A 26,443-nucleotide genomic window follows, 5' to 3' on the forward strand; every position below is an offset into this window, starting at 1 on the left:
CGCAGCTGGAAGTCATATAAGACGGGGCTGTCTGTCTTGGTGTAGGGAGCAATATCGCACACACACACATTTGCTACAAGTGTGTTCTTATTGACCGAGAGTGTGCACGCTGTGAGACATGTGGACATTATGTATGTACACAAGGACAGAGGTGCAGCTCAACTTTATGGCACTGTAATTAAATAGCACACACACACACACACACACACACACACACACACACACGTATACATGGGTATCAACACAGGCATTCACACACATTGAAAAATCCCTAACAGAGACTCACAGTCATCATACAACAGTGTCTTCTCTTTCCAGCACCACATGATGTTTGTCCTCTTATGCAAGTTTTGGAGAGCAAGAGAAAACATAGTGAAGTAGACACAGGAGAGAGAGGGAGAGGGAGGGAGAGAGAGAGAGAGGGGGGGGGGGCAGAGAGAGAGAGAGAGACAGGAGGACAGAGAGAGAGAGAGAGAGAGAGAGAGAGAGAGGCAGTTGTGCTGCTGATGGCAACTGTAGAGTTTGTCTTTCTCTTTTTTCTGCCTCTTATTGGCTGCCCCTCTGGTTGTTTTTTTTAACGGCGTGTCCGTGTGCAAAGAATGTTCAAGTGCCGAAAGAGCAGCGAGTGAGAGAAGAGAAGAAAAGAGAAGAGAAGAGAAGAGAAGAGAAGAGAAGAGAAGAGAAGAGAAGAGAAGAGAAGGGAAGGGAAGGGAAGGGAAGGGAAGGGAAGGGAAGAGGCACCCAGGGTTGGAAAGGAGGAGTGCAGATCCTGAGGAAGAGGGACACAGGGGGGTTTTGGCTGAAGGGAAATAAGAGCAGGTCAGGCCGAGAGAGAGAGAGAGAGAGAGAAAGAGAGGGAATGCCAGACACATGATTGCATATCGCCTCTTGTGTTAAATCTTGATAGTGACCCGTGTTGCTTTCACTTCTCCCCACACCATCTCTGATGATAGTGATAACAAAAAGATTGGAATGAAAGTTATTACAGAAATGAAAACATTCTCCCACGTCCCTCCGGAGTATCTGCATATGTGCTCATGGATGAGAAGGAAAAGTGGCTTTCCTTTCTTAGACCAGAAATATAAACAAATCCCTCACATCAGAATCCTTTGGACATACGTCTTAATGTCCCCTAATGTGGTTATCTGCTGCACTGTGTCCCTCCTTTCAGTATGTGTGTGTGTGTGTGTATGTGTGTGTGTGTGTGTGTGTGTGTGTGTGTGTGTGTGTGTGTGTGTGTGTGTGTGTGACCGAGTGTGATTAGCTTTACACGCTTCCGCAAGCAGATGGTAACAAAGGATAAACACTGACACGAACATCAAATTAACCACTTTGTTGTTTGTCTGAATGCAGAATTGACACGTATGTCCGCACCAGCTGATCTTATGCCTTCAGAATGTACAACGCACAAAAAATAGCTGGCTAAGGGGGAAGGAGAGACTTAAGGGACGTGGGTAATGAAGTGTATCCAGGGAGGGCGAGGGCAGTGTTCAGAGAGGGGAGATAAGAGAGTGGAGAGGGTGTCTTCCTCTGAGGACAGGGTGCGGGGTGTCTGAGTCCAGAGATCTAGGGTGGCTGCGTGGACAGGGTGGGGTGTTGCGCAACTTTATTGTTGACAGAATACAGGGGGAGAGAACATGCACCTCCGGGCCAAAGGTTCCACACAGGCTGAATCCATAAAAACAAGTCAAAACTGAGTCCAGCGCTCATTTGGAGCCTTAAATCTCCTAAACCTCTGAGCTCTTTAGAGCTTTGGAGAGCATGAGTAACTCCTGGCTCATCAGATGAAGACATATAGAACACTTACCAGACAGAGCTGTGATTGCTTCATCTTTAACTCTAAAAGAAGGTTTGTGTGTCCAATCTTCAAGTTTGATCAAGTTTGTTTCAAAACTGGAAACAGAAAGTTACACCATAAATCCATAATGAGAGTTTGGATATGTGACACACATGGGAATTAGGTGACCATGGAGACAGAGTAGCAGGCAAAGCACAGTCTGTTAAGTTTAACATGACAATTAATGACAATGACACGACATAATCCCATTTAGATGGAAGTAAAAAGTGTAAATAATAATGAAGGCCGGGCGTTTATAGAGGCGACAGTAAAGCCGGGTGACTGATCAGGCTCCTCACATACAGAGTCACACGTTCCATCTGCAATATCTGTGTGTACACGTGAATCAAAACAGAGTGACAGCAACTCGTCACAGCCAGTAAAGATTTGAGAGGAAGAAGAAGAAGAAGAAGAAGTGAAATTACATCATAATGTAACCGACGATGTCAGTGTTGTGATGTTACAGGTGCAGTTTTTACGGGGGAAGGGGGGAAACCCTATTCTTATACCCCACACACACATCCCAACCCCAAAAACACACACACACACACTCAGACGCACACCAACCCCGTCAGCCACACAACTCTGACTGATTGTTTTTGAACTCTGAGAGGTTAAGTCAGGAAAAGCAGCAGAGGGATCAAACCTCTCTCACACACACACACACACACACACACATAAACAATCACACACACACACACACATATACTTCCAGTATAGCAAGCAGCCGTGTTATGCCACTGCACGCTTGGCTCGTGCGCTCTTCTATTTGCGTTCACGCTGGTGTGTTGTTTTCCATGTTAGCTCACAGTGCTGCGGATGTATCACCGCAACAAATATAGCTTCCTGTGCATCTGTGTATGTGATTATGGGATGCATATTTCTGTGTGTTTGTGTGTGTGTGTGTGTGGATGCACAACTCCCGTATGTAATTTGATGCCTGGGTGTCTCTTTCTTTAGCATCTGCTCCTCTCATTTGTGGCAGAAAGCCGATCCCCCTGGGTGAGATGGCTCCACAGTCATATGACAGAGGATATGCCAACTTGGTTCCGAGTGTGTGTGTGTGTGTGTGTGTGTGTGTGTGTGTGTGTGTGTGTGTGTATCTGTGTGTGTGTTTGTGCTGGGATCACAGATTGCATCTCGCACCGTAGGAGGTGGATGTGTGCGTTTTGTGGGAGGTGCGTTGGTTCTGGACACAGGAAGCCGGGCGAGACACCAAACACACCCGTGCGTCTGCCGTCTCTGCCGCTCGCACGCAAAGTTACTCTCTCGCGTCTCTCGTCTCGCTGTCAACGCTTTGGCCGTGTGCGTCCTCTCTGTCACCCACCTGCCTTCCTGTAATAACAACACATATCCCGCCACCACGCAAATACTCAGCAGCTGCGGCTTCCAAAATGATGAATCAAGAAAGCCCAATTAGCACCTTGATCGCTGGTGGTGATTGCCTGTCGGGGGTGAGACATGGAGCGAGAGAGAGAGGGAGAGGGGGAGGGAGAGGGAGAGAGATGTTAACAGAGAGAGAAAGATGGAGAGATTAGAGAGAAGTGGATGGTTTCTTCACCCCAGCTGTGTTTCTCAGCGTTTTGTGTCCTTTTGACTTTAGGTGCCAAAGTGTCTGAGCTGCTGCTTGATCTCATTGTACCTAGATGGTCTCTCTCCCTCTCTCTCTCTCTCTCTCTCTTTCTTTAACCTCCCATCATACGTGTTCCTCCCCTGCTGTGCCTCTCACCCAGCAGTTATGCATGTTGAAATGCTTACACGCACACCCACAAACCCAGTAAAACACACACATGTGTATACACACGTACGCTCACGGCCGTTACTTGTCACTCTATGATATTACAATTCTTTCTATTATTCTGCAGTGAAAGAAACGCCCAAGGATGTTTAGTAGTCAGAGTCAGACCAATTTCAAAGTTGCCGTGTGTGTGTGTGTGTGTGTGTGTGTGTGTGTGTGTGTGTGTGTGTGTGTGTGTGTGTGTGTGCGCACAGGTTGGTTAAGGTGTTGCCCTTGTTATGTAGTTTATTCTTTGTCTTTGTAATCACACATTTGCCAATGTCAACGAGTTTCAGGAGGCTGATGCAACCTGAATGACATTCTGTCTCTCTCTCTCTCTCTCCCTCGATCACTCCTTCTCTATCTCTCACACACACACGCACGCACACACACACACATTCACCAGGACACATGAATCAGATGGCATAACCCAATGTGGCAGGTTGCAGATGAGAGCTCTGTCATCATCCCAGTAAGTGTTTGTGTGACTCCCCTCAGCTAGTGGCCGTCTATTTTTAGTCACGACTTTAAACAAATTTGACCGGAAAAACAATTAATTTCACTGAATGCACGAGGCTTATACATTATGTTTATAAACATATTAAGTATGAACAGATTTCCTCAATAAATGACAGTAAAATCTGGGTTGTGAAGGTCAGACTGATACAAAGAAAGTGATCCTCTTTATTATATTAAGTCCCATAAGTGAAACAAATTGGAGAAGATAAGTAACGGCTAGAAACATCTGGATAGAAATAATCTGTTGTTGTGTTCATATTGTAAATCAGGAATTGCTCATCTCATTCTTAAACAGGTGAAGGGTTGAACTGATTCTTTGCTCTCATTTCAACATAAATATTTAATGTAAATCAATAATATCATTCCTACATCCTCGCCACTTAATACCAATAGATTTCCCCACAGTGGTCACGTTACACACAGATATTGACTTCCTGAGTGTTGTTGGACTTTCTACAGTTAATTCTTGTGTAACGATTACTATTAAACGCAGCTCGGTCCGATCTAAACTCACCTTGGTGGGATTTCACAGAAAAAGTGACTTTGACCTTTGCCCTCACTCAAATGATGATGTGTTGTGAGGTTTGGCGGGCAGCTCGGTGAGAGAACGTCACGCGCACGCCGGTTGTTGTACGCTCAGTGAAAGCGCCAGACCACGGCTCGGCCGTGTGGAAATAACCGGACACCAGTATAGATTTTTCCATCACACTATTTTCGGATGCCTACTGTGTATCAGAGCTGCGTGTGTGTGTGTGTGTGAGAGCACGGAAGTCTAAGTGTATTTGAACTTGTGCGCCGACGTCTTGTTATTGTGACTGATCTGAGCGGGTGCGCCCCGGGTATCATGCTGCATCTTTCACTGCATCTCCAAATCTCCATGTTTTATGTTTCCTCTCCTGAGAAAACGCTTTGACCTCTTGACCTCATAGAAATCCTTTCAAACCTCCGAACGGATACAATAGATGCAATTGCTCCGTATCAATAAAATCACTTTGCTGCCGGGCGGTTTGTGCGATGCAAGATTTTCACATGACAGCAAAGCTTTGTGTTTGTGTTCTTGTTTGTTCGAGTACACTACAATGTGAGGAACTGGGATCATGTGAGCTTTTCGAAGAAAACACAACAAAGGAGCTTCCTGTTATGCAGGGGATGTCTGTAATGCTGTTTATTTGTCTGTCTGTTTCTCCGTCTGTTAGTTTTGCTTTTACACTCCTGCCCCTGCTCTGCTCTGGACCATCCATGTCCGTTTCCCTACCTGGGAGAGAGCGAGCACGCTCGAGGCTTATGCACTATGCAGAGCACGGTGCAGAGAGCGTGCTGCGGCTCTGCACTGACTGTGTGCACTGTGATCTCAGCATGCTCTGCTGCTCTGCTTCTCCCTGCCAGAAAGAAGTCCAGAGGTGTTTGGCTTGGCTTTACTCTCTGTTTGATCAGGCTGTTTCTGGAGTACTGGCTGACCCGTGTCCAGGCCAAATGCATCTCTTTCTTCACTATTCCACTCTTCCACTCCCCCTGCCCTTATTATAGTCACATGGGTCTGTAGTTTGTACTATTGCATCTGCTGCATTTGAAAAAATATCTGATTCAGGCTTTTCCTGGTTGCGTTATGTTTTTTCACACACACACACACACACACACACACACACACACACACACACACACACACACACACACACACACACACACACATACACACACAGGGGGGTGGGGGGGGAGCATTACTTGCACTCCTTCACCCCTCCTCTGTTGTCTGATCTTAACCCCGGCACAAAGTTTCCTCTGATACAACCTCACCAGGGTGTGAGAGTGGCCGCAGAGTTGTCTGAGGTTCAGAGAGGTCACCACCATTCCCAACATGACCACAAGTTGCAAAGGAGTGTCAAAGCTTAGCGATGGGAGGGCGATAAAGGCCCTCTGGTAGAGCACAGCCATTCTGATTACATCGCTTGGCCCCAAGCATTGATCTGATTGTTGACACAGCTGTTAGTAGAGCTGACCTCATGATCAGCTGCCTGAACATGAGGTAGGTAGACAAAGTTGGAACACAAACACTACTCATTCTCTAAGCAGCGAGCAGAACCAGTTCTCCTTCCATAGGCTGAAACAGTTTTATTGTTGTATGCAAACCCTTTAATTTGTCCTACATGTATTTAGTAATTCTATTAGGCGGAGCAGGTAAGAGAATACTTCATGTTCAGGCTATTCTGTGATCCATCAGATGGATTTACGATAAGATGAATCAAGAGGTTAATAGGGAATATATCTGGTGATTAACTCAATTTCAGACCGGCAGTGAAGCCACGTACGTCTGGCTTTAATGCTACCAATCTAATCAGAGGCGATGCAGAGAACACGTTCAGTGGATTACACTTGTTTAACTCAAGATATGTGATACGACAGAGAAATGGCTGTGACATTGACATTGTAATGACATCATGGTGCGTCTGGAGTTCATCCTCCCATTGCCCGGTCTGTGTGTGTGCCCACCCTGCCAGGCCCCTTTCATATTTTGCAAAGGGATTTGGCACCAGATAGCACACCAAATGGTGGAAATAATAACTTTACAGTCTGCCAGATCCCATCAGCCTTCAAGGCTTTGGGTTCTCAAAGTCATCGTCTTCAGCCTTCTCCCTCAGTCCCCAGGCTTTACCTAAAACCCGCCTTTGTTGCTGGTCTGCTCTCCAGCCAGACATCTGTCCTCGGCTCTTGGCTTTACTCCAGCTTTGGACTTACAGACTGGTCCCTCACACTCCTTAACTCCTCTCTCTTCCTGATTTCCCATTTCATCAGATCTCTCTTGCCCTTGTGCAAAAGGGGTTAAACTCTCTTGTCAGTATCCTGATTAGGTTATCTGGGTAACAACGTGATAATGAGACGCATTTACAACCTGCATTACTTGGATAACATATCCTGATATACTCTGCATGTAAATACGTCGCCATAATAGTGTTGTTGCATGTCTTTAGCTCAACTGTTTGTTTTCAAATTTCCCATCACACTATTTGATGATTAGTTATTCATAAGGCTCACACACTCTGAAATGAGAAATGATGTGCCGTATAAATAAATGTGACATCATTGCTGAATGACATCACTTTGTTAATTTGATGACATCATGGTGATGACGTAAGCAACCAAACACATAAGGAACACAAAGGGAACTAACTTTAAGATGTTCCCCATTATTCTAATGTTCCATGACGTGAACGATCTCTTAAAGAGTTTGAACCTGCAGAGAGGCTTAATAAGATTAGCTGTGACACTTGACAGCCACAGCACAGGAGGCACTTCTACTGACCTGTATGTGTCTGTCCAGCTCTGTGTGTGTGCGTGTGTGTGTGTGTGTGTGTGTGTGTGCGTGTGTGTGTGTGTGTGTTTGTCAGTATGTGTACCTGTTACATAGCTGCATTTTTGATTGAAAAGACAAATCAGAAATGCACCTATTGTGTCTGTGCGTGAGCTAGTGGTGTGTGTATCTCTAATGCAGGACGTGTCTGTGCAAACCCCCCAGCCTGTGTGTTACGTGTTTCAGAGTCGACCACCTCTACAACTCTATGTCTTCATCAAAACAGATTTGTGTCAGTGAAGTATTTAGAGCATCCACTCTATCCTTCAACTGCTCACAAAAGCAAACCCCTGCGTTCCATCGATCCCCAGACACTCTTCTGTCTGAGAGTATGATTTGTTTGACACAGGGTTAAAGCATCAAGGCCAGAAGCCCACAGAGACGCTGGAATTTCTCACCAAAGTGTTTCCTACTTAACACTGTGGCGATGTTTCAGTCCTGACAGGCCAACACTCTGCAGAACACCGTAAGCCAGAGAGACGTGGGTATGGATGGACTGATAACGGGCAGATGTGCCCTTGCTGGTGGTGGTGGTGGGGTTACGCCAGATGCCACATGACTCTACATGGAGTGTTATGCCAGTGTGGAAGCAGCTAGTAAAGGAGAGGAGGAGTGTGTGCAGCGCTGCATGCTTGTTAATCCTAGGCGTTGATTTGCAATAGCCAGGCGCCTCGCTGTGAAACATTTAAGTTGGCATTAATATCATAATCAGAGGTCTGCTTTTGCTCAGAAGCAGAAAGGAGGCGGGGACCCCCACACACACACTTAACATCCCTGCCTCTCCGCGCCAACAACCCCCGCGCTCCATACTTCCCTCCCGTTGTATCCCAACCATTCCCGCTTCCATGCAGCCCTTTGTGCCGTCTCGAGCCCGAGCCACTTCACATTCCCTACATATTCCGGCGTCACGGCGCCGTCATCACCAGCCGCGACAAGTTCGGGCACCAGCGAGGGAACGCTTATCTAAGGGGGCCAGATGTCAGAGGTCTGTGGAATACTCTGTGAAAGTTCTCAAAGCGTATTTGAAAAAGTAGAGGGCAGCTGTCTCCAGATGACTTCTTCTCACACACACACACACCTGCTCATGATCACAGATAAAAGGGTCACAATCTTCACTTTTACGGCCAAATCAAGCACAATATGAATAATCTGATTGCATATTCTGCCAGAAATGGTCACCTTATGTATCTAAAAGGCAAGAAACTTAGATTCTCCTTCTTTCTGTCATTATTTCTGTTGATGTGTCCTTATTAGGGACATAATGAGGCAACAACAGCTGCTCACACACACCGAGCTCTCTAACTGACTGCAGATAAGAGAATCCACTGATAACTTAGGAGGTAAACAATATCCCTGGCCTCTCCCCCACACAAACACACACACACTCTCTCTGTCTCTCACTCTGCTCTCTCCGGCGTTATCTAGCGTTGAATGTTTTTCACTTAAACTGACGCGCTATCCACAAACATGTGCATCACCCGTTACCCAAAAGGCGGGCTGTTACAAAACACACACAACACACGCTCTGTTTCATGCCATGGTACCGACTTTGGCAACACATGTCAACCACTTCTCTATGTCAAACTGTGTGTGTGTGTGTGTGTGTGTATGAGAAGAATCATCTTCCCAACAAATGAGCTGCTGATCTCACCATGCTGTAGATTTTTGTGAAAATGTGTGTGCTTGCGTGTGTGTGCATGTGGACATATTTGCAAGTTATAATGTAATCTTTGATACTGTTATCAGTTCCATGGTGCTTGAAGACCCACTACAGCTCTGACCTACTTGTGTACACGGCTGCATGTACGCTATTTTACATTGTGTGTGTGTGTGTGTGTGTGTGTGTGTGTGTGTGTGTGTGTGTGTGTGTGTGTGTGTGTGTGTGTGTGTGAGGCGAAGTCTCAGTGGACACGGGGAGTGTGAGAAGCTGGGTGTTTTGACAGCTTTAGAAGAGTCCTAGTACAGTGTTGGGGAAGGGGGGCGTGTGTGTGTGGGGCTGTTGGATATTTTGGCGTACTTGTAGAGGTGAGAATAGGGTTAGATTTCCAATATATTATCAATTACATTATCATAATCATCATGTTCATTGGCTATGGGGAGCACAAAAGCCTCTCGCAGCTACAGTGTTGTGTGTTTACAGCAGAATCGTCTCCCCAAAACTAATAAACCAACTTTGATTCGGAAAACATAGATTTCACGAAACAAAATGAGTAACTTATATAATAAATATACATCATTAAATGTATATCATGTGACAGAATCCCTTCCCCTTGTGATATTCAGTCTTTTAGTGTGCCATTTTCAGATATCTGAGCGTTGCTTGATGCTGTGACAAGTGCATTTTAACACATTTACACACGAACAATCACACTAATCAAGCATCTGATTTCTCTTCAAACTGAGAACTCATTTTGCAGCTGAAGTATGAATTGCAGAAATGTAGCTGAAAAGGTGAAAAGGGCAGTTATAGCACTCTGGACTCTGAAGAACCCAGCAATCTGGGGTCAAGTCTCAGCGGAGCCTAGACAATGAAAACAGATCTGTCCTTTGGGATGGATGAAGTCCTATTTGCCTGAACAACATGTTTTTCCTCTAAATAAATAATCGGAACGTTTCGATTCTTCAGCGCTGGAGGAACATTTTGTTGTTGAACACATCTTGGAAGAAAATTAGTTCTGTTGTCTGAGCGGTGCAGCGGTCGCGCCAGCCAAGCAACGATCTCACCTCTTTCTCCCAACTTTAATCTCACCAAAGGGTAGAAAAGTTCTGGGGAGTTACTTCCCACGCAGTTAATAAAAGAGCGGTAAAGCTCGTAAACAAGGGCCAACTCGTCTACAGTAGCTGTGAAGCCAGGCAGCACCTCGGCCTGCACCGCCTGAGAACTCTCACAAGTACATCTCTCAAACAAAGGGGCTGCCTCTCCAGATTTGAAAGCCCCCTCAGTGCCCAGTGCTGTTGAACCCCTGCTTTCTCCCTCAGCATTCCAGCCCATCTTTCATGCTGTTTCATTCTGACCATGCCAGCCGGGTCAGGGAGCAGCATTTTCTCAGGGTATTAAAGACCACACTGGTCAAAGATAAAACAAATCTCTACTTCTTGCATATTCAACAAATGTCCGCTTGGCTCTGTCTGTGAGATTGCGGCTCTATTATGCATTTTGTATTTCAAATATACAGTGTTTATGTAATAATTGACCACCGCTAACAGCCAAATATGTTTTCTTACCTATACTTTCTCACTCATGGTCAGTTATAGCATGATCCTGTTTAACTCGTTTCACTTCTATCACAGTGGATGATTGCAGGTGTGAAGCAGGAGGCGTCACTGTGTTGTCGGCTCAGGGTGCAGCGACCTCATGCGATAGCTCTGGCATTAGGTAACTGGAGGAGGAGGGGTGTTCTGTCGGTCATTTCTGTATCAAACATTACCCCCATTGTAAGAGCATTCACTACCAAGTTCTGCCAGTAGATGTCTGCCTTCAGTCTTCCATTAATAGAGTTGCATGAATATAATGAAAGGCAGGTGGAAAGAATGTTCCTGCCTCCTAACAGGTTTGGACAAAGGCTTCCAGTAGATCAGATGAACACAGGCAACTTTATATGTATTATAGATTAACTTGCAGAGCAGTTCGGTGCTTTTATTTCTTGTAGATTACGTTTTTCTTTTCACTGGCCTATCTCAACATTCCAGAATTGAATTCCCAGACATTGAGGTCATGGAAAACTATAAGTGCATAAAGTCTTGGAATTTTTTTTAGAAAAATCCCAGAGCTGCCTTTTTTCTTTGCTGTGTTGGCCTTTGTAACAACATTTGCTGCTATGTGATATCTACTTGCTATGTGCCTGGACATCAAGAAGAAACACAGAGGCCAAGCTATAAAGCAAGAAAAAGCTATATACACTATTACATCATTACTTTGGAATGATGTGCTTGTCATTTCAGCAGCTCCCTTTAGAAGTATAGAATTTTGCATTAATTCTGAATAATGTTAGTGTTAATGGTAGTTTACAGACTCACTACAACCTGTGTGAGTACTGTGTGTTGTGCTGTGTGAGTAGAGCTGATAGTGATGCAGTACTTGCAAGACTTCCAGCAGAATGTGAAGTGTTGTGCTTCAGCTAAAGGGACCATGCTTGCGGCATGTTTTGAGTTAAATGGGGCGATGACAGCTCAGTTTCTGGGCGTGGATTCGGTCAGCTCCGTCCCCTCTGATTGGCTCGTCTGCCGAGGTCTGTGATGAGACATTCACGTGCTCGTCTTTAGCTCGTAACTAAGACAGTTCAAAGTCAGAAACCCAACAGATAGCGTGATTAAGTATAATAAGTAGCACGTCTAAATAACCATATACAAAGATGAATTAATTCCCTCATCTTGAGCTTTTAAGTAAATATACAGATTTGAAACACAATTTAAGAAATAACTGTTTTTTGCTATCTGGCTGCCGTCTCATACTGTGTAGATCACAATCCAGCGCCTACATTTACCAGTTTTTGTGACGGCACATGAATGCAGCACAAAAGGAGCTGGGCGGTTTGTGAGTGATGACGTAGCCGAAGAGGCGCGGCTTTGACGAAATCAGCTGTGGGGAAACAACAACAGATAAGGAGGCGGCTCAGACCAAAGAACCTCTTGGCCAGCTATGTTCCGGTTTCGTCACTTTAAATAACGCAAAAGTAGAACAGCTCTGCGGCAGAGAGTCAATATTGGCGTAGGAGTGTGAGACGCAGAGTTATAGGAGGCAAGGAGAAGAAGAGGAAGAGGAGGAGGAGGATGTGACAGGGCACAGGTCCTGTGCGACGTCCGCAGCTGCAGGCTTCATGCTCTTTGTCAAACAACGGGACCACCGACACCGCGCTCTCTTCCGCCGAGTCTTTGTCCGGTTTGAGGGGCCGGCCGATTCACCGGCAGAGTGGCATGTGGGTCAATACCGGGACCGTCGGAAGGTAGGGACCACTCCTGCAGGCAGGAACGGTGGGTCACATGCTCCCTATGCAGCTCTCCTGTGCACAAAGCAGCCAATACATCATTGATGCTTTCCATTACTCCCAAGTGTTCACGATTCTTTCTGTCACGCAGAAGCATCCGTGTCATGTTGTGTTTGTCGTGGGAGCCTTACCGGGGCTTTAAACCCTCTGTTGTCTCTATAATGTTTGTAGTTTGTTTGCCTCACACGCGCGCTATAAACGATTATTTCTGATAGCGCTGACACAGCTGAAGATTATCATTATTGCTTTTTAATCCCACACACGAGCTGCACGTTGAGGCATTTGGAGTCAGTGTGTGTGTGCGTGTGTCTGTTGTAGTGCAGGCGGATGGGCTTGGCTCGTTACGCAAGACAGAAGATGCCTCGTCTTTATTTGGATGCTGTCTGCCAATCCACCTGCCGTTATCTTTCCCCTTACACACACACACACACACACACACACCTACCTACCTACCTAGGTCTGTGCTGTGTGTAGCCGGGGTCTCATCTCACCACAGCCGCTAGAAGCTTAGGGTTGGCTAGGCTTTGTGGCTGAATCGACTTCCCAAAAAAACAAAAAACCCTATGAATGAGCCAGGTGCTTATGAATGGCTGCGTTGGGAGAAGACACGAGTGTGTTTTCATTGATGGGCTGCCGTGTTTTACACCACGGCATTTACCAGAGCAGTGTGTGGCTCGACACGGACTGCAGATTAGGTGACAACTGGAGATAAAACGGAATCTCAGTTTGTAAAGACACACACACACACACACACACACACACACACACACACACACTGTAAAGCTGATCCCGTGGCCATGACGTTATTAGAAGGATTGCGTTACGCAGACAGGTAGCTGTGTGTGTGTGTGTGTGTGTGTGTGTGTGTGTGTGTGTGTGTGTGTGTGTGTGTGTGTGTGTGTGTGTGTGTGTGTGTGTGTGTGTGTGTGTGTGTGTGGCTGCTCAAGAAGACTGTAGTGAATCATGTAAGGAATATTTACATTCATATTTCTTTTGGAAAGATAACTATGTAGGGCCACAATGAGTGAGTGAAATGGGGGGGAAATGCTCTCCAGATGTAATTGTTTACCTTGGCATGGAATTTTTTATTAGATGTTGTATTCAAAGTGCTTCACATCCTGGCTAGAATGACTCCAGCTACTTCTGAATCACTGTAAAACACCGCTGATTACAATTTTAAAAAGTGTATTTCTGCCATTGTAGTCACTCTGAGTCACATTCTGAAAGTCTACGCCTGCTTTCCCCCCTGAAATAGATGCATAAATCTATAATCTGGACGATCATCATGAATACACTTGGGTATTTTAGGAACAGAGCTACTTACTGTCCTGATTGGGCACCTTGCCTAACACCTTGGCAGGGTCAGCGGCTGTGAGATAACATAGTGCAGCACTGACAGACCCACATGGAAGATTCAAGCCAGCATTCTCTGGCTGGCTGGAATCTTCTGACCCCATTAGTACAAGGTGCATGCAGGGAAATGAGCTTGTTGTTGTTTGGTAATGATGCTGAGAATGAACCAAGTATATTTTAACATGGGAAATGGATTAATTTGCTGTTGATTTAATGTGTGTAAAAGTAAAATAAAAAAAAATGTTCTGGCCTTATCTGAGTTTTGAGGACCAATGTCTTAGCTCAGAGGCCATTTTTCACGTGTTTTTAGTGAGAGTAAATGTTAACTGTTACATTCTGGCTGGAGATGTGCGGCCAGGAATATTATGGTCCCTTGATCAGACCAAAGTTTCAATAATATTGGGGTGAAAAGAGAGAATACCAGAAAGTATCTGACTGTAAAACAGAAACAAGCGTCTGAGAAGAACACATGAGGGAGAGAGCGTAGGTGGAAATTATGGACAGGAAAAGAGGAAGGGATGCAGGGAGGGATGAAGGAAATGAGGGCATGAAGAGAAGCCCCGTCTGTGTTTACAAAGCATTATCACACCAGACGGGCCAGAGGAGGAAGGGAGGCTTCCTCAGACACACAGACTCGCTGCCACCAAAGACACACAGTGCGTAGTTCACTCTCAGCCATAATACATGCATTAATGTGTATATGCTGTGTGTGTGTGTGTGTGTGTACTTGCAAGTCTGCTCCCGGAGCGCGTGTGTGTGTGAGGTCTGCTGTCAGCAGTACAGGGAGCTGAGCAGAGGCTACAGACCAGGTTATGTAACTAGTCTGTGCCAGCTGAGCCTGTGGCAGTCCCCGTCTCTCTCTCTCTCTCCCTCTCTCTCTCTTTCTCTCTCACGCACATACTCTCCTGCACACAAACACAAACACATACAGTACACCTGAGCATAGATTCACAAAGAGGTCAACAGTTTCTTTGATGTGAACACGCTTTAGACAAAATGGTCACATACATGATTTCCCTTGAAATGCTCTCAACATATTCTTCCAGCAATTACACACGGATACTTTGACTGTGCACCGGAGCCTGTGTGATAGAGCGAGTGAATACTGGCCCCAGTGCAAATCAATGTGGCAGCAATGTGGGTCATTTTCCCTGATGTAAGGTGATGTGGTGAGCAGAGAGTTTAGCATCGGTGTCATCGAGCCCCAAAGGACGACAACAAAGAGGTGGACGGGTTACTATGGTGGCACCGCTGCTGAATAAAACCCAGACAGGGCGAGACTGGGGGATAAATGAAAGGATCTAGAAAGGAAGCGATGGGTGTGTATTAATAAACAAACGAGCTAAAGGAGCAGGAAATGAGGAATGAGAGCGAAGGGGGGAAAAAAAGGAAAGAAAGCATTAAGCCCTCTCCTCATGAAATCCCACTCTGGCTACACTGAGACGCACTGTTCAAATTATGCATGAAGTTCTTTGTCTACCCTAGACCTCCTGCACCACACACACACACACACACACACACTCTGACTCAATCCCTGACAGTGCAGAGGAAAGCAGAAGGTCGACGTTTGTGTGTTGAGTGGGTGCGTGAGCTCCTGTCACAGTGTTCTTATCACTGTAGTCTTGCCTCCACCCATCAATATGTCACCACAAGTGTCACTAACGCAACACACTCAAATCAGTTAGAATCTCCCTCTCTTTTCTTTTTCACACACACAAATAAACCCAGGCTGTCGTCGCATTCTTCCACTTGTTTGCCCTTGAAGATTCCACTTTCTGCCGTGTTGGAAAGATGACACTGGCGGGGTGGAGATGATGTCTAGACGTCTCTGTACAGTTCAGTCACCGGCTAGTAATGAAACCTGAGCTCTGCCCTGCTGCTTGTCTCTCTGCTCTCACATGTCTGCAGTCTGGCCTTCTTTCAACCAAGCGTGTGTGTGTGTGTGTGTGTGTGTGTGTGTGTGTGTGTGTGTGTGTGTGTGTGTGTGTGTGTGTGTGTGTGTGTGTGTGTGTGTGTGTGTGTGTGTGTGTGTGTGTTGTCCGTACAGTTCGTGCTTGTGCTGTGAGACAGGGTGGGTAAAAGCGGGTAAAGCAGAGCCGCAAATGGGGGGGGGGGTCATCTTGAGCCCCTGCCCGACCCCCCCACCCCACTCCCACCCCTGAGAAAGTATCCACACCACCACCCACAGCACCTTCCAGTTACATCACAGACTAAGCTCATTACGACACACACACACACATCATGCTTACAGACTCCCATGGGTCAGTAAACTTATACGACACACTCTTCCACCCTTTTCTTTCTCTAGCTGCCATGTTTCTGCTTGACCATCTATTAAAAGCAAACACCTAACAGAAGGATCCAGAATGGGATGTGTTTTACCCCCGAGCAGCCTCACATACAGCCGTCCTTGCCCTTTGACCTGTGACCTGACTCTCTTACATATCTAGTACCATACATCCTCTCCTCACCTCCGTCTGCGTGCGATTGTCTTCATCCCTGTGTGTGTCTGTTCCGAGGAGGACGGCAGACAGCTGTTAGACAGGTGTGACGTCTGTGTGTGTGTGTAGCTTTTTACTGCCTCTTCCTGCCTCACCTCGTGTACGTGTCTCTGAAGGCGCAGCGGCAAGGGTACTTATACAAGTGCACTTACATATGGAGCCATTCAGGAAGCGGACTCTTGACAGACGCTTCTCAACGGCTGTCCTAGACTGCGGTTGGTACTTCCTGCTTTCATCTAGTTGGACCTCTTCTGACAGGAAATCAGTCGATATGAATATGATTTTTGTCAAATCCACCACTTAGAGTCTGTGGGGAAGATACAGTTTGTACTTGTGCAGAGATGGAGCAGTTATAGGTACAATTAGGACGTGTGTGAGGATATGGAAAGTAGTCTGTGGCTGAATGCACGCATAGATCAGGTGTCTTATGAATAGATGCCATTTTTAGCTGCTGATGTCTGTCACTGCCGGGCTGAAGTGTTTTCGCCGGCATCTGTGTCAATGGAATAACAAGCAAAGACCTTTATGAATGTTTCATATGCTCTATTTATGGGCCAGGTCTTGAGGACAAGTTGCAAGGACTGACGTGCTGATAAGCCGACTGCCGCTCTGCAGGCGTCAGTATCACCTTTAACAAAAGTGCATCCACTCTCTGCATGAACACTTGTTATGCAAGAGAGACGGTTCAATGAATCCTGTCTGCAAATTGGTCTCAACGTGCAGTTCGACATGTTAGAAAAGCGTGTAAGCAGTTCACAGAAAAGGGGATTTTGATAAGATGTTTTTGTCGATACTGGATGCTTCCAAAAGAGGAAGTCAGTAAAGCTGCTCTGTGTGTAAAGAACCACTTTGTGTTTGATCTTCAAGGCAACTGGAGTAGGTTGGTGGTCCGTACCTTCCCCTGTCTGGGCACATTTGACCCTCACAGATGCTGTATGAAGCTTTTGCTCGGGTTCCAGACCGAAAAGTTCATTTTGATCTTGGGCGTTTTTCTTTCTTTCTTTGTTTTGTCTTTTATGCGGGTGAGGTAGATGCTTTGTCACTCTGCAGTCTCTTCTCTCCAGAGACGAGATGTTATCTGGGCATCAAAAGGGGAACAGATAGGGGAGGAAGGACAGACGTGGAGATTGAGAGAGAGAGAAATAGTGAGCTTAAGGGATCTCTCTCTCTCTCTCTCTCTTTCTCTCTCCCTCTGCCTGTGCTGTTACAGAAATAGCTCTGCCGTCCCTGTATTCCTGTATTCCTCAGCCTGCGAACCATGTGTTCTGTAGAGGAGTTTGGCAGGAGCCTGGGTACATTGGTCAGAACATCTACGGGGGCTTAGAGGCACAGAAAAGAAGCCGTCCCCTCGGCTGGACTGGGCCAGCGCCACGATACCACTTGCATATATTGTTGGAAATTTGTCCCCCATTCCTGATCAATGTGATGTTCATTTTGTGTGAATATTAAATTAATGGGTTTCTCTCTCTCTCTCTCTCTCTCCCCCCTCCCCTCCTCTCTCTCCTCTGCTCTCCAGGGCCCTCTCCATGGATATAGACACAGACTATGAGCGCCCCAATGTGGAAACCATTAAGTGTGTGGTGGTCGGGGATAATGCAGTAGGCAAAACTAGGCTAATCTGTGCCCGGGCCTGCAATGCCACCCTCACACAGTATCAGCTGCTTGCCACCCACGTGCCAACCGTCTGGGCCATCGACCAGTACCGTGTATGCCAGGAGGTGGGCACGCGCATTGTACTTAATTCTGCTAATTGTGCATTGTTGAAGTGGACGGAAACTGTGTAATCCTAATATCTCTTTATGGAATTTAAGAACAAACTGTGTTAATTTTCAAAGAGGAACCATCCTGTTTGTAACACTCTTATACTCAATATCTGTGTAATCCTCATGTCCACTGAAAACACAAGATCTATGATTACAGTGTGTTTGTTCCTGTGCGTGTGTGTGTGTGTGTTTTGCAGGTGTTGGAGAGATCTCGTGATGTTGTGGATGAGGTCAGCGTGTCCCTGAGGCTGTGGGACACGTTTGGGGATCATCACAAAGACAGACGTTTTGCTTACGGCAGGTAAAACAAACATACACACACACACAGACACACACCTGCAATCTTGCCTTCTGTTTGTCAATCACCAGAATCAATTGCGAGGTCACCATAGGTCGCAGGAATTTTGGTGTTGACACAATTTCCTTGTCTAGAATTCTTTCCACAATTCAAAAGTATATTTAAAATGTAATCCGGCGGCCATGTTTGTTTTTCTGCTGAGACTCTGACATGATTTGATCGTCACTCTATCCTCTTACGCTTCATCCCTCTATCAAAGCTGCTTTATTGGCATGGAATAAGCAAAATCTACAAACCACAGTAACCAAGCCTGACCACATGGCAGTAAGCCTGAGGAGTAAACACACATTTGGACATGTCGTTAAACGAGCAGATCACACACATCAGCTGTTGATTATCAGCGATAATCAACAGCACACATTTTTGCTTCCGCTAGAATGAATTATGATCGTCCCATCCTGCCTCTCTCCCACATGTTATCCATTTTATCTGGACCTCTAATCATTTATCGAGCCTCTCCCTAAATAATGACTACGCTGCAGGACTTAGATACACACACACATCCACACACGAGCAAACTGTCAGGGTGGGTGATTGCACTTTGTGAAACGGGTCCCCCGTCACCTTCTTCTTCTTAATGTGTGTGGTTGCACTTGTTGGTTGCACACACTCCTCCCCTCTGCGCTGTTGATTCTTTTCGCCATCTCTATTTGGACAGCGAGTCTTATTTTTGTTTTGGTCGTGCTTTGGTATGCGAGTGTGTCCGTCTGCATGTACTGTTTGCTCAGTCAGCTGATGAAAACACAGTGCTGACTCAGCTGTTTCCTGCCTCGCCTCGCCTGCCTCCCCCGGCGTCTGCAGCTCCAGGGGTCAATATCTCCTCTTCCTCCTCCTCCTCCTCCTCCTCCCCCCCTGATTATCTGGGCCACCTCTTCCCTCCCTCAGATGCCCTCAGGTCCCTCTGCTCCTGTTTCTTGCATTATTGTCATTCGCCTGCTCTTTATTGTTCCTGTTCCTTCCTTTCCTGCGCCCTTTTGTTGATATCAAAACTCAAAACACAATGAATGGTCACAGCGTCACGCGCTAGTCAAGCCTGCTGGTTGGACAAATAATCTCAGCGATCTTAACCTGACTAAACCAACCAATCTTCATTCATGCACTTAGATTTCCACCATTAAATTATTAAATTTTCTCAATAAGTGACGAAAATCAAGTTGCGTTTTTCATTTTTCATCCTTTATCTTCAGGTATTGTGTAGATATTCCCTAAACAAATCTTTGGTTACAGCAGAAAAGGGTTAAAAATATGCCACACTTTGTTATTGAGTTTTGTTCTTGTAATCATTTGAAGTTGTAATACTGTTGTGATGGGATGAATGATTGACTGATGAACTGTGTCATGCCAGGTCGCGCCAGTTCATAAATATTGTATTTGGGACAAGCCATTGTGTACATGCATGAGTGCGTGTGTACGTGTGGACTATATCTGGTCTATCCTTACATAACCTGTCAACAAATGACCTTTGTAGTTTGGATTCAGAACACACACACTTAAACACAGACAAAACACTATAAAACCAGACGCTGTTAGAGGTCAGTAGTAAATTATTGGCATAGAGCTCAATAGGCCATCAAGCACATTATTATGGGGCAGATTGTTTACATCCTCAGATGACTCCAATCTGCTTAACCATTCATATAATATTGATAATCTAATGTTGGCCAGTATCCTGTAAAACTGCACACAAGTTCACCGGTAGTGGCTCCTGTCTATGTAAACTAATGGGAGGCTTCTTTCACTGATGCTAAGCCATATGGTTCCATTCATATATTAATGTGAAGTGGAAGCCAACTGAGAATTTGCAAATTTGGGTGACTTTACATTACATTACGATCATTTGGCAGACGCTTTTATCCAAAGCGACTTACATTACATTCGCAGAGGGGGGAGCAATTGAGGGTTCGGTGCCTTGCTCAGGGGCACCTCGGCAGGGGCTCGAACCAGCGACCCTCCGGTTCCCAAGCGGAAGCACTACCCACTGAGCCACTGCCTCACTCACTTGTGACTTGACTTGTCAAGATTCCTCCAACACCAGCTCCCAACTTTCCTCACGACGACCATTACTGTTGCTTGTGCCAGATTTCCACAACCATGGCTGAAGTCACATTGGCATGAATAGTATTTGTCATATTTAGGCCTAAATGCAAATGTGGACTATTTAGAGCTGGTCATTAAAAAGCAAATGTGATGTTGCATATGAGGGGGAAGAAATAGGAATCCCTATTTTGTAATTTCATCAAAATCACACCTTTAATTTAGGTCCTCTGCATGTCCTTTTATTGTTCTATTATTATTATTATTATTATACTATCTATTATTTTTACATCCCTGTGTTAACAATACCACACTTTGCATGAAAGCAGAGCACACAGGTAATGTACTGTAGCTCTGCAGTTTCAACTCTCTACATCGCATCAAAAACAAGTGTCAGGGGTAATTATAAATAATCTTTTTTTGATGATAATTGTATTTCTGATATTGTTTATAAGCTTTGGATTCTGCTTCCAACATCGGACTCATGCACAATATCTCAGTACAGTAAGAGCTGTGACTAAATGCTGTTCGAACCCTGAGGTAGATTTGTCAACACTGTGGCATTAACAGCCTGTTTGTGACAAAGCACTTTCTTTACACCCTGAGAGCACATAAGGCACATACACATTTCACTTGAACTCAAAACAGACTAAGCCGCAGTAATGATCCTTTGACAAAGTGCTAATGAGCATTCCTCTCTCTCTCTCTGTGTGTGTGTGTGTGTGTGTGTGTGTGTGTGTGTGTGTGTGTGTGTGTGTGTGTGTGTGTGTGTGTGTGTGTGTGTGTGTGTGTGTGTGTGTGTGTGTGTGTGTGTGTGTGTGTGTGTGTGTGTGTGTGTGTGTGGGGTGATGTAATAGCTTAGCGGTGTGTGTGTCTTATAGCTCAGGAAGCTTTTGCGAGATTATGAGGGAAAGTAAAGATGGACTATGGAACTTGAATATAAGCTGCAAAAAATGTCTTATAACGCAGTATCTTCACACAAAGTAAGAACATAACACCTCATTTATAACATGCTAGTATATGTCTTAGTGATCGTCTTTGTTGTGAATAGTAGTGACCCTACACACACACTCGCACAGAGGCCCATCCATTTCATCATAAACGGGGCCACCGTTCGGCACCCCATCTGACTTACGCCAACTTAACACCTTACAAAAGGAAATGGTCATGTTCACCTCTCTTCATTTTATTTTGCATCCCAGACGGGCCAGGACGGGGTTGTATGGGATGCAGGGTTGGGTTGGGTCTCTGGGTGGGATGTCCTCTTTCTTTTTGTTTTTTTTGTTTATCTCTTCTCCTTCTCTTTACCACAGTCTATGATGTGGTTTGTACTAGCCTACACTGCTGTTTGACATCATCCTGTAGAAACTGATTTTACCCTATGAGATCACCGCCATTTCAATCTACTTGTATTCTACCTCAGGGTCTACGTATAAAGTTTAACAACAGCAATAGTAATAATAATACAACCTTCCTTATTCCTCTCTATCTCTCACTCCCTTTCCCCCTCTTTCTGTATAAAAAATTATCTCCAAAATGTCCTTAATTGTATGCGCAATGTCGTGTAAAATGTTTGCTTCAATAACAACAAATAAACAATAAAAAATAAACGGGGCCACCATTGACGGTTAATGTAAGCATACATGTTACGCAACCGCTGTGAATGCGACCTGTGCCCGCTGGAGCCCAGCTGCTGGGGTTAAAGCCTCCTGTTGGTTTAAGAAGAGCATGTAGGAGTAGTGGATTATTGCAGCGTAAGCATTGTGCTGAAGCTGAATAATCCGTGACTTTGAGCTCAAACATTACCTAGAAACACTCACGCACACACAGAAACACGTCTCAGATACATCCGTGCTAAAGAGCAGCGGCAAGTGATGCTATCTGCTTGTTCAAACATGGTTGAGGAAATGAATATCTGTGCGTGTGTGTTTGTACGTGTGTGTGTCCTGATCTATTCTTAGCCTTCTCTTTGTGACCCGTGCAGCCTTGAAGGGCTTAGCGAGATTTATGTAGAGCGACAAGAGAGATGTGATACACTGATCGCCAGCCCGGAGGCGAACGGACCCATACACACCGACCCGGCGACACACACTTACATAGATATATACTAAACTTGTGACCCCTCCCTCGCCTCACTGCTCCCACAATGCCTTGCACCATTTGAAAAACCTTTTACCGTGTGCATACCATACATGTTTTCATACAAACTGAACAGATAAATCAGGTCTGGGCCATTTCCTCCATTCCTCTCTGCATCTTAGACCTTGCGACTCCCCTCTGACATCCATCCTCCCTTTCCCTATCTCAGTCTTTTATCCATCACAACCTGACACAACATATCGCCTCTCCTCCACAATCATTCCAAATATTCTTTGTGATCTTTGTAAGAATACGAAATACAGAGCTAATATTCCCTCCCTCTCTGTTCTTCTTTCTGTCTCTCCGTTTCCCCCGCCCGTCTCTTCCCCCCTAGGTCTGATGTCGTGGTGCTTTGCTTCTCTCTGGCAAACCCCAACTCCCTGCGGCACGTCCGCACCATGTGGTTCCCAGAGATCAAGCACTTCTGTCCCCGGACGCCCATCATCCTGGTCGGCTGCCAGCTGGATCTGCGCTACGCCGACCTGGATGCGGTTAACCGTGCGCGGCGACCTCTAGCCAAGTGAGACATCATCTACATCCTGCAACAATAGACACATTTGATAGAACATGGATGGTTGAATATTAGGTCAGGGCTTCATGGGGCATCAATTGGTTCCAGTCCAGCCAGTTCTGGCCTGTTCCAAGTGAAACCTGTAAGGCATCATTCCTTTTTGCTCACCAAGCTTTTAGTATTTTGTTATCAGAGTAAGAGCTTGTCTGCCAAATCAGATCTTGCAATGTAGGTCACATTTGTTACATCACAGTCTTCCTTTTTTGGGGATTTCTTGTCTTTCTGCACGTTTCATGCTCGAGGTTTTCCTGTATTTTCCAGGCTTTACCTGAGCATTGTCCCAATTATATTTCTTGACCCACAGACCAATCAAACCCACGGACATTCTTCCCCCAGAGAGAGGCCATGAGGTGGCCAAAGAGCTTGGAATTCCCTACTATGAGACCAGCATAGTCGCTCAGTTTGGAGTCAAAGATGTTTTTGACAACGCCATCCGAGCTGCCCTCATTTCCCGTCGTCACTTGCAGTTCTGGAAATCTCACCTGAAAAAGGTGCAGCGGCCTCTCCTCCAGGCGCCCTTCCTGCCTCCTCGCCCCCCACGCCCCATCGTGGGCATTCCAGACCCCCCTCCTACAGATGGCGAGGAGCCCGACTCCCTTTTCTGCCATCCCCTGTGCGCGGATGTCCTTTTCCTCCTGAAGGGTGGCGAGACTCGCGTCTTCGCGCACAGAGTCTACCTGGCGACTTCCTGCTCCAAGTTCTACGACCTCTTCACTCTCGATTTAGGTGGCTCGTCTCCGGGGTCACAAGGCGAGGAACAGGAGAGCGCGGAGCACCCGGAGAGCGGTGAGCAAGACGAGCAGAGCAGGAGAGGAGCCAAGGAGCAGGCTGGCCGCACAAAGAGCTTGGACATTGACAAGGACGGAGTAGACGGAGGAGTGCGGGGACTGATCCGACCCCAGCTGCCCCAGCAGGGCTCCCTGAGGACTTCCCAGAGCGATAACGCCCTCCCCTCCCGGGCCCACTACTCCCTGGGAGCGATGGGGACCGGTCGAGCACTTTCTAGTTGGGGTAGGGGGTTCTTGAGTGTGTGTCTGGAACACATTAATGACCCCATAACTGGACGGCCACGACTCATGACTGTGGTAGCCATGGACGTGCTAATACAGGAAGAACCGTTTAAGGTGAGGAACTTAATGAAATATCAATAATTGGAAAATACAGGAATTATAGGAGGTAGCATACGGACACAGAGGTGATTAAACTAAGACGTGAAGGTTTTTCTTGCTGTGGTTTCAGGCGGTGCTTCAGTACTTGTACACAGGCAATCTGGACGAGGGCCGAGGAGACCTGATGCAGGTGGCCACCATTGCAGAACTGCTGGAGGTGTTCGACCTGCGGATGATGGTGGCCAACGTGCTGAACAGAGAGAGCTTCATGAACCAGGAGATCACCAAGGCTTTCCACGTCCGCAGGGCCAACCGGATCAAAGAGTGTCTTAATAAAGGGACCTTTGCTGGTAAACCACTTAGCCAAACACAGAACTCTAAAGAGCATTGGTGTCATTGTAAATGTTTCCCATGTATGCATCAAAGTGTGCGTGTGTGTGGAAGTGGTGGGGGGAGGGGATGAGAGCTTGATATGGATGGAAAGTGCGTGAAAGATGAAGCATATTCCAGTGTATTCTCTCAATCGCTTGAAATGTACACAGTGTGTACATTTAGATCATATATTTGCTATTGTATATTTGCCAGAAAATATGCAATATTGCTTGTTGCGTTTTATATGTACTCCTATGTCCCCTTAACGCCATCAAACGACTTGATGGCCGTCCTTTCAGTGTGCTTGGTTGTCTTTTGTGTGCATCCCGTGTTTCCTACATCCTCTGTCTAAACCCCCCACGCCTCCTCCAAACTGTTGTGTTTGCACATCGTCATTGCATTTGCAGCCAATGCCGGACATCTCTCCTCAAATCCTGCATTCATCTTTCTACACTTTCTCGGGTGTCTTTGTGTTAACTATGGGAATCCATCACTAACAAAAATGTCGCTAAATGATTCCAATGATTGAACAAACATAAAGAGCCATCAGACACAGCTGTGTGAGCTAATCTGCCTCGCTTTTGGGTACAGAAATAACTCGGTGTTGAACTACAAGTAGATGAAATTCAAATGCAACCTATTAAGATAACATAAATCTAACATAGTTGCTGTTACCCATTGTTACTCTCTACAGCACAGCACTCTGCTTTGCATCTACAGTACTTTGAAGTACCCACAGCTCTCCTTCCCTTACTGTGTCAAAAGCTGTTCTGTCTTTCTGTCAATTTATCTCTCTGTCTGTCTACCTGTGTCTATGTCTCTGTGTGTCTGTCTGGCCTTCTGTCTGCCTGTGTGTGTCTGGACGTGTGCCTTTGTCTGTCTTTCCCCCTCTGTAGCTTGGGCCTCTGTGGCACTCCACCAGATGAAGTTTCTTTTCCCACCCCGGTTTTAGATGTGGCGTTCCGACTGGACGACGGCTTCCTGCCGGCCCACAAGCCCCTGCTCATCTCCAGCTGTGACTGGATGGCCGCCATGTTCCGCGGCTCGTTCATGGAGAGCTACGTCGACGAGGTGAGTCTGATGGTGGTGTTACCTTGTGTTTTGAAGAAGGATTAAGTTTCCTGTCCCAAATTGTCGCCTCAACCAATTTAGGCAACTATTCAACTCTAATCCTTGTTCAGCCTCGAGGGCCAAACTAATCATCATGTGCACTGTTGTCCATTCACAACATTAGCTTTAGATAAAACAATAATGGGTAAGGCTAAATTAGGAACCTTGATAAGACATTTCTTTGGAGACGTGTTTTCGTGATGACACTCATGGCACATGGGTGTGTTTGTGTGTTCTCGCTGTGTGTGCACTGTGTGTGAGGGTCGACAGCGGAAGATACCTGATGCGAGTTATCTGATTTGACCTACAAACCCCTTCACCTGCAAATGTGGTGAAAGCTCTGCAGGCCCCCTGACGAAACTCTATACATATTGAGCACACACAGGAAGACTGTGTGAATGTGGTGTCTATATACCACATATGCACATGCCTTTTTTCAGCTATGGCTCCACGAACAAGCAGCCTACTCATGCTTAGACCTCCTGTTGCAGGGGGACCATGTCATTTCCTGTCTCAAGCCACAAGCTGTGTAAATGTATCGCACTGCAACACGCTGAGATCAGGAGCCTCAATTCAAGTTGCGTAAGAGCAATTGTATCTCCGACAGGTCTTTGTTCTAACCTGTCAGATATTTTACCTGAGCCCAGATGAGTCCATCTATTTAGGTCA

The 26,443-nt window shown here is 46.0% G+C and overlaps 1 protein-coding gene across 7 annotated transcripts in view; it reads left to right on the top strand.

Annotated features, from left to right (window-relative positions):
• Nucleotides 1-26,443, top strand: part of rhobtb4 (Rho related BTB domain containing 4) — a 37,992-nt gene that overhangs the window by 2,359 nt on the left and 9,190 nt on the right. For 3 of the 7 annotated variants that reach the window (XM_076159719.1, XM_076159718.1, XM_076159720.1), the window contains 6 exons: nucleotides 17,835-18,036; nucleotides 18,279-18,382; nucleotides 22,947-23,132; nucleotides 23,488-24,307; nucleotides 24,423-24,642; nucleotides 25,617-25,735. In XM_076159719.1, the coding sequence (XP_076015834.1) occupies nucleotides 17,845-18,036; nucleotides 18,279-18,382; nucleotides 22,947-23,132; nucleotides 23,488-24,307; nucleotides 24,423-24,642; nucleotides 25,617-25,735 (1,641 nt within the window). In that variant the 5' untranslated portion in view covers nucleotides 17,835-17,844. Of the gene's footprint in view, nucleotides 1-12,070; nucleotides 12,451-14,433; nucleotides 14,474-16,379; nucleotides 16,534-17,834; nucleotides 18,037-18,278; nucleotides 18,383-22,946; nucleotides 23,133-23,487; nucleotides 24,308-24,422; nucleotides 24,643-25,616; nucleotides 25,736-26,443 lie in introns of those variants that run through there. The other 4 variants (XM_076159721.1, XM_076159717.1, XM_076159723.1 and 1 more) reach the window with 4 other exon arrangements.

This window comes from Genypterus blacodes, unplaced genomic scaffold (assembly GCF_046128005.1).
Source record: "Genypterus blacodes isolate CSIRO-AG114 ecotype Tasmania unplaced genomic scaffold, CSIRO-AGI_Gbla_v1 ptg000099l_1, whole genome shotgun sequence".
Taxonomy (NCBI): domain Eukaryota; kingdom Metazoa; phylum Chordata; class Actinopteri; order Ophidiiformes; family Ophidiidae; genus Genypterus; species Genypterus blacodes.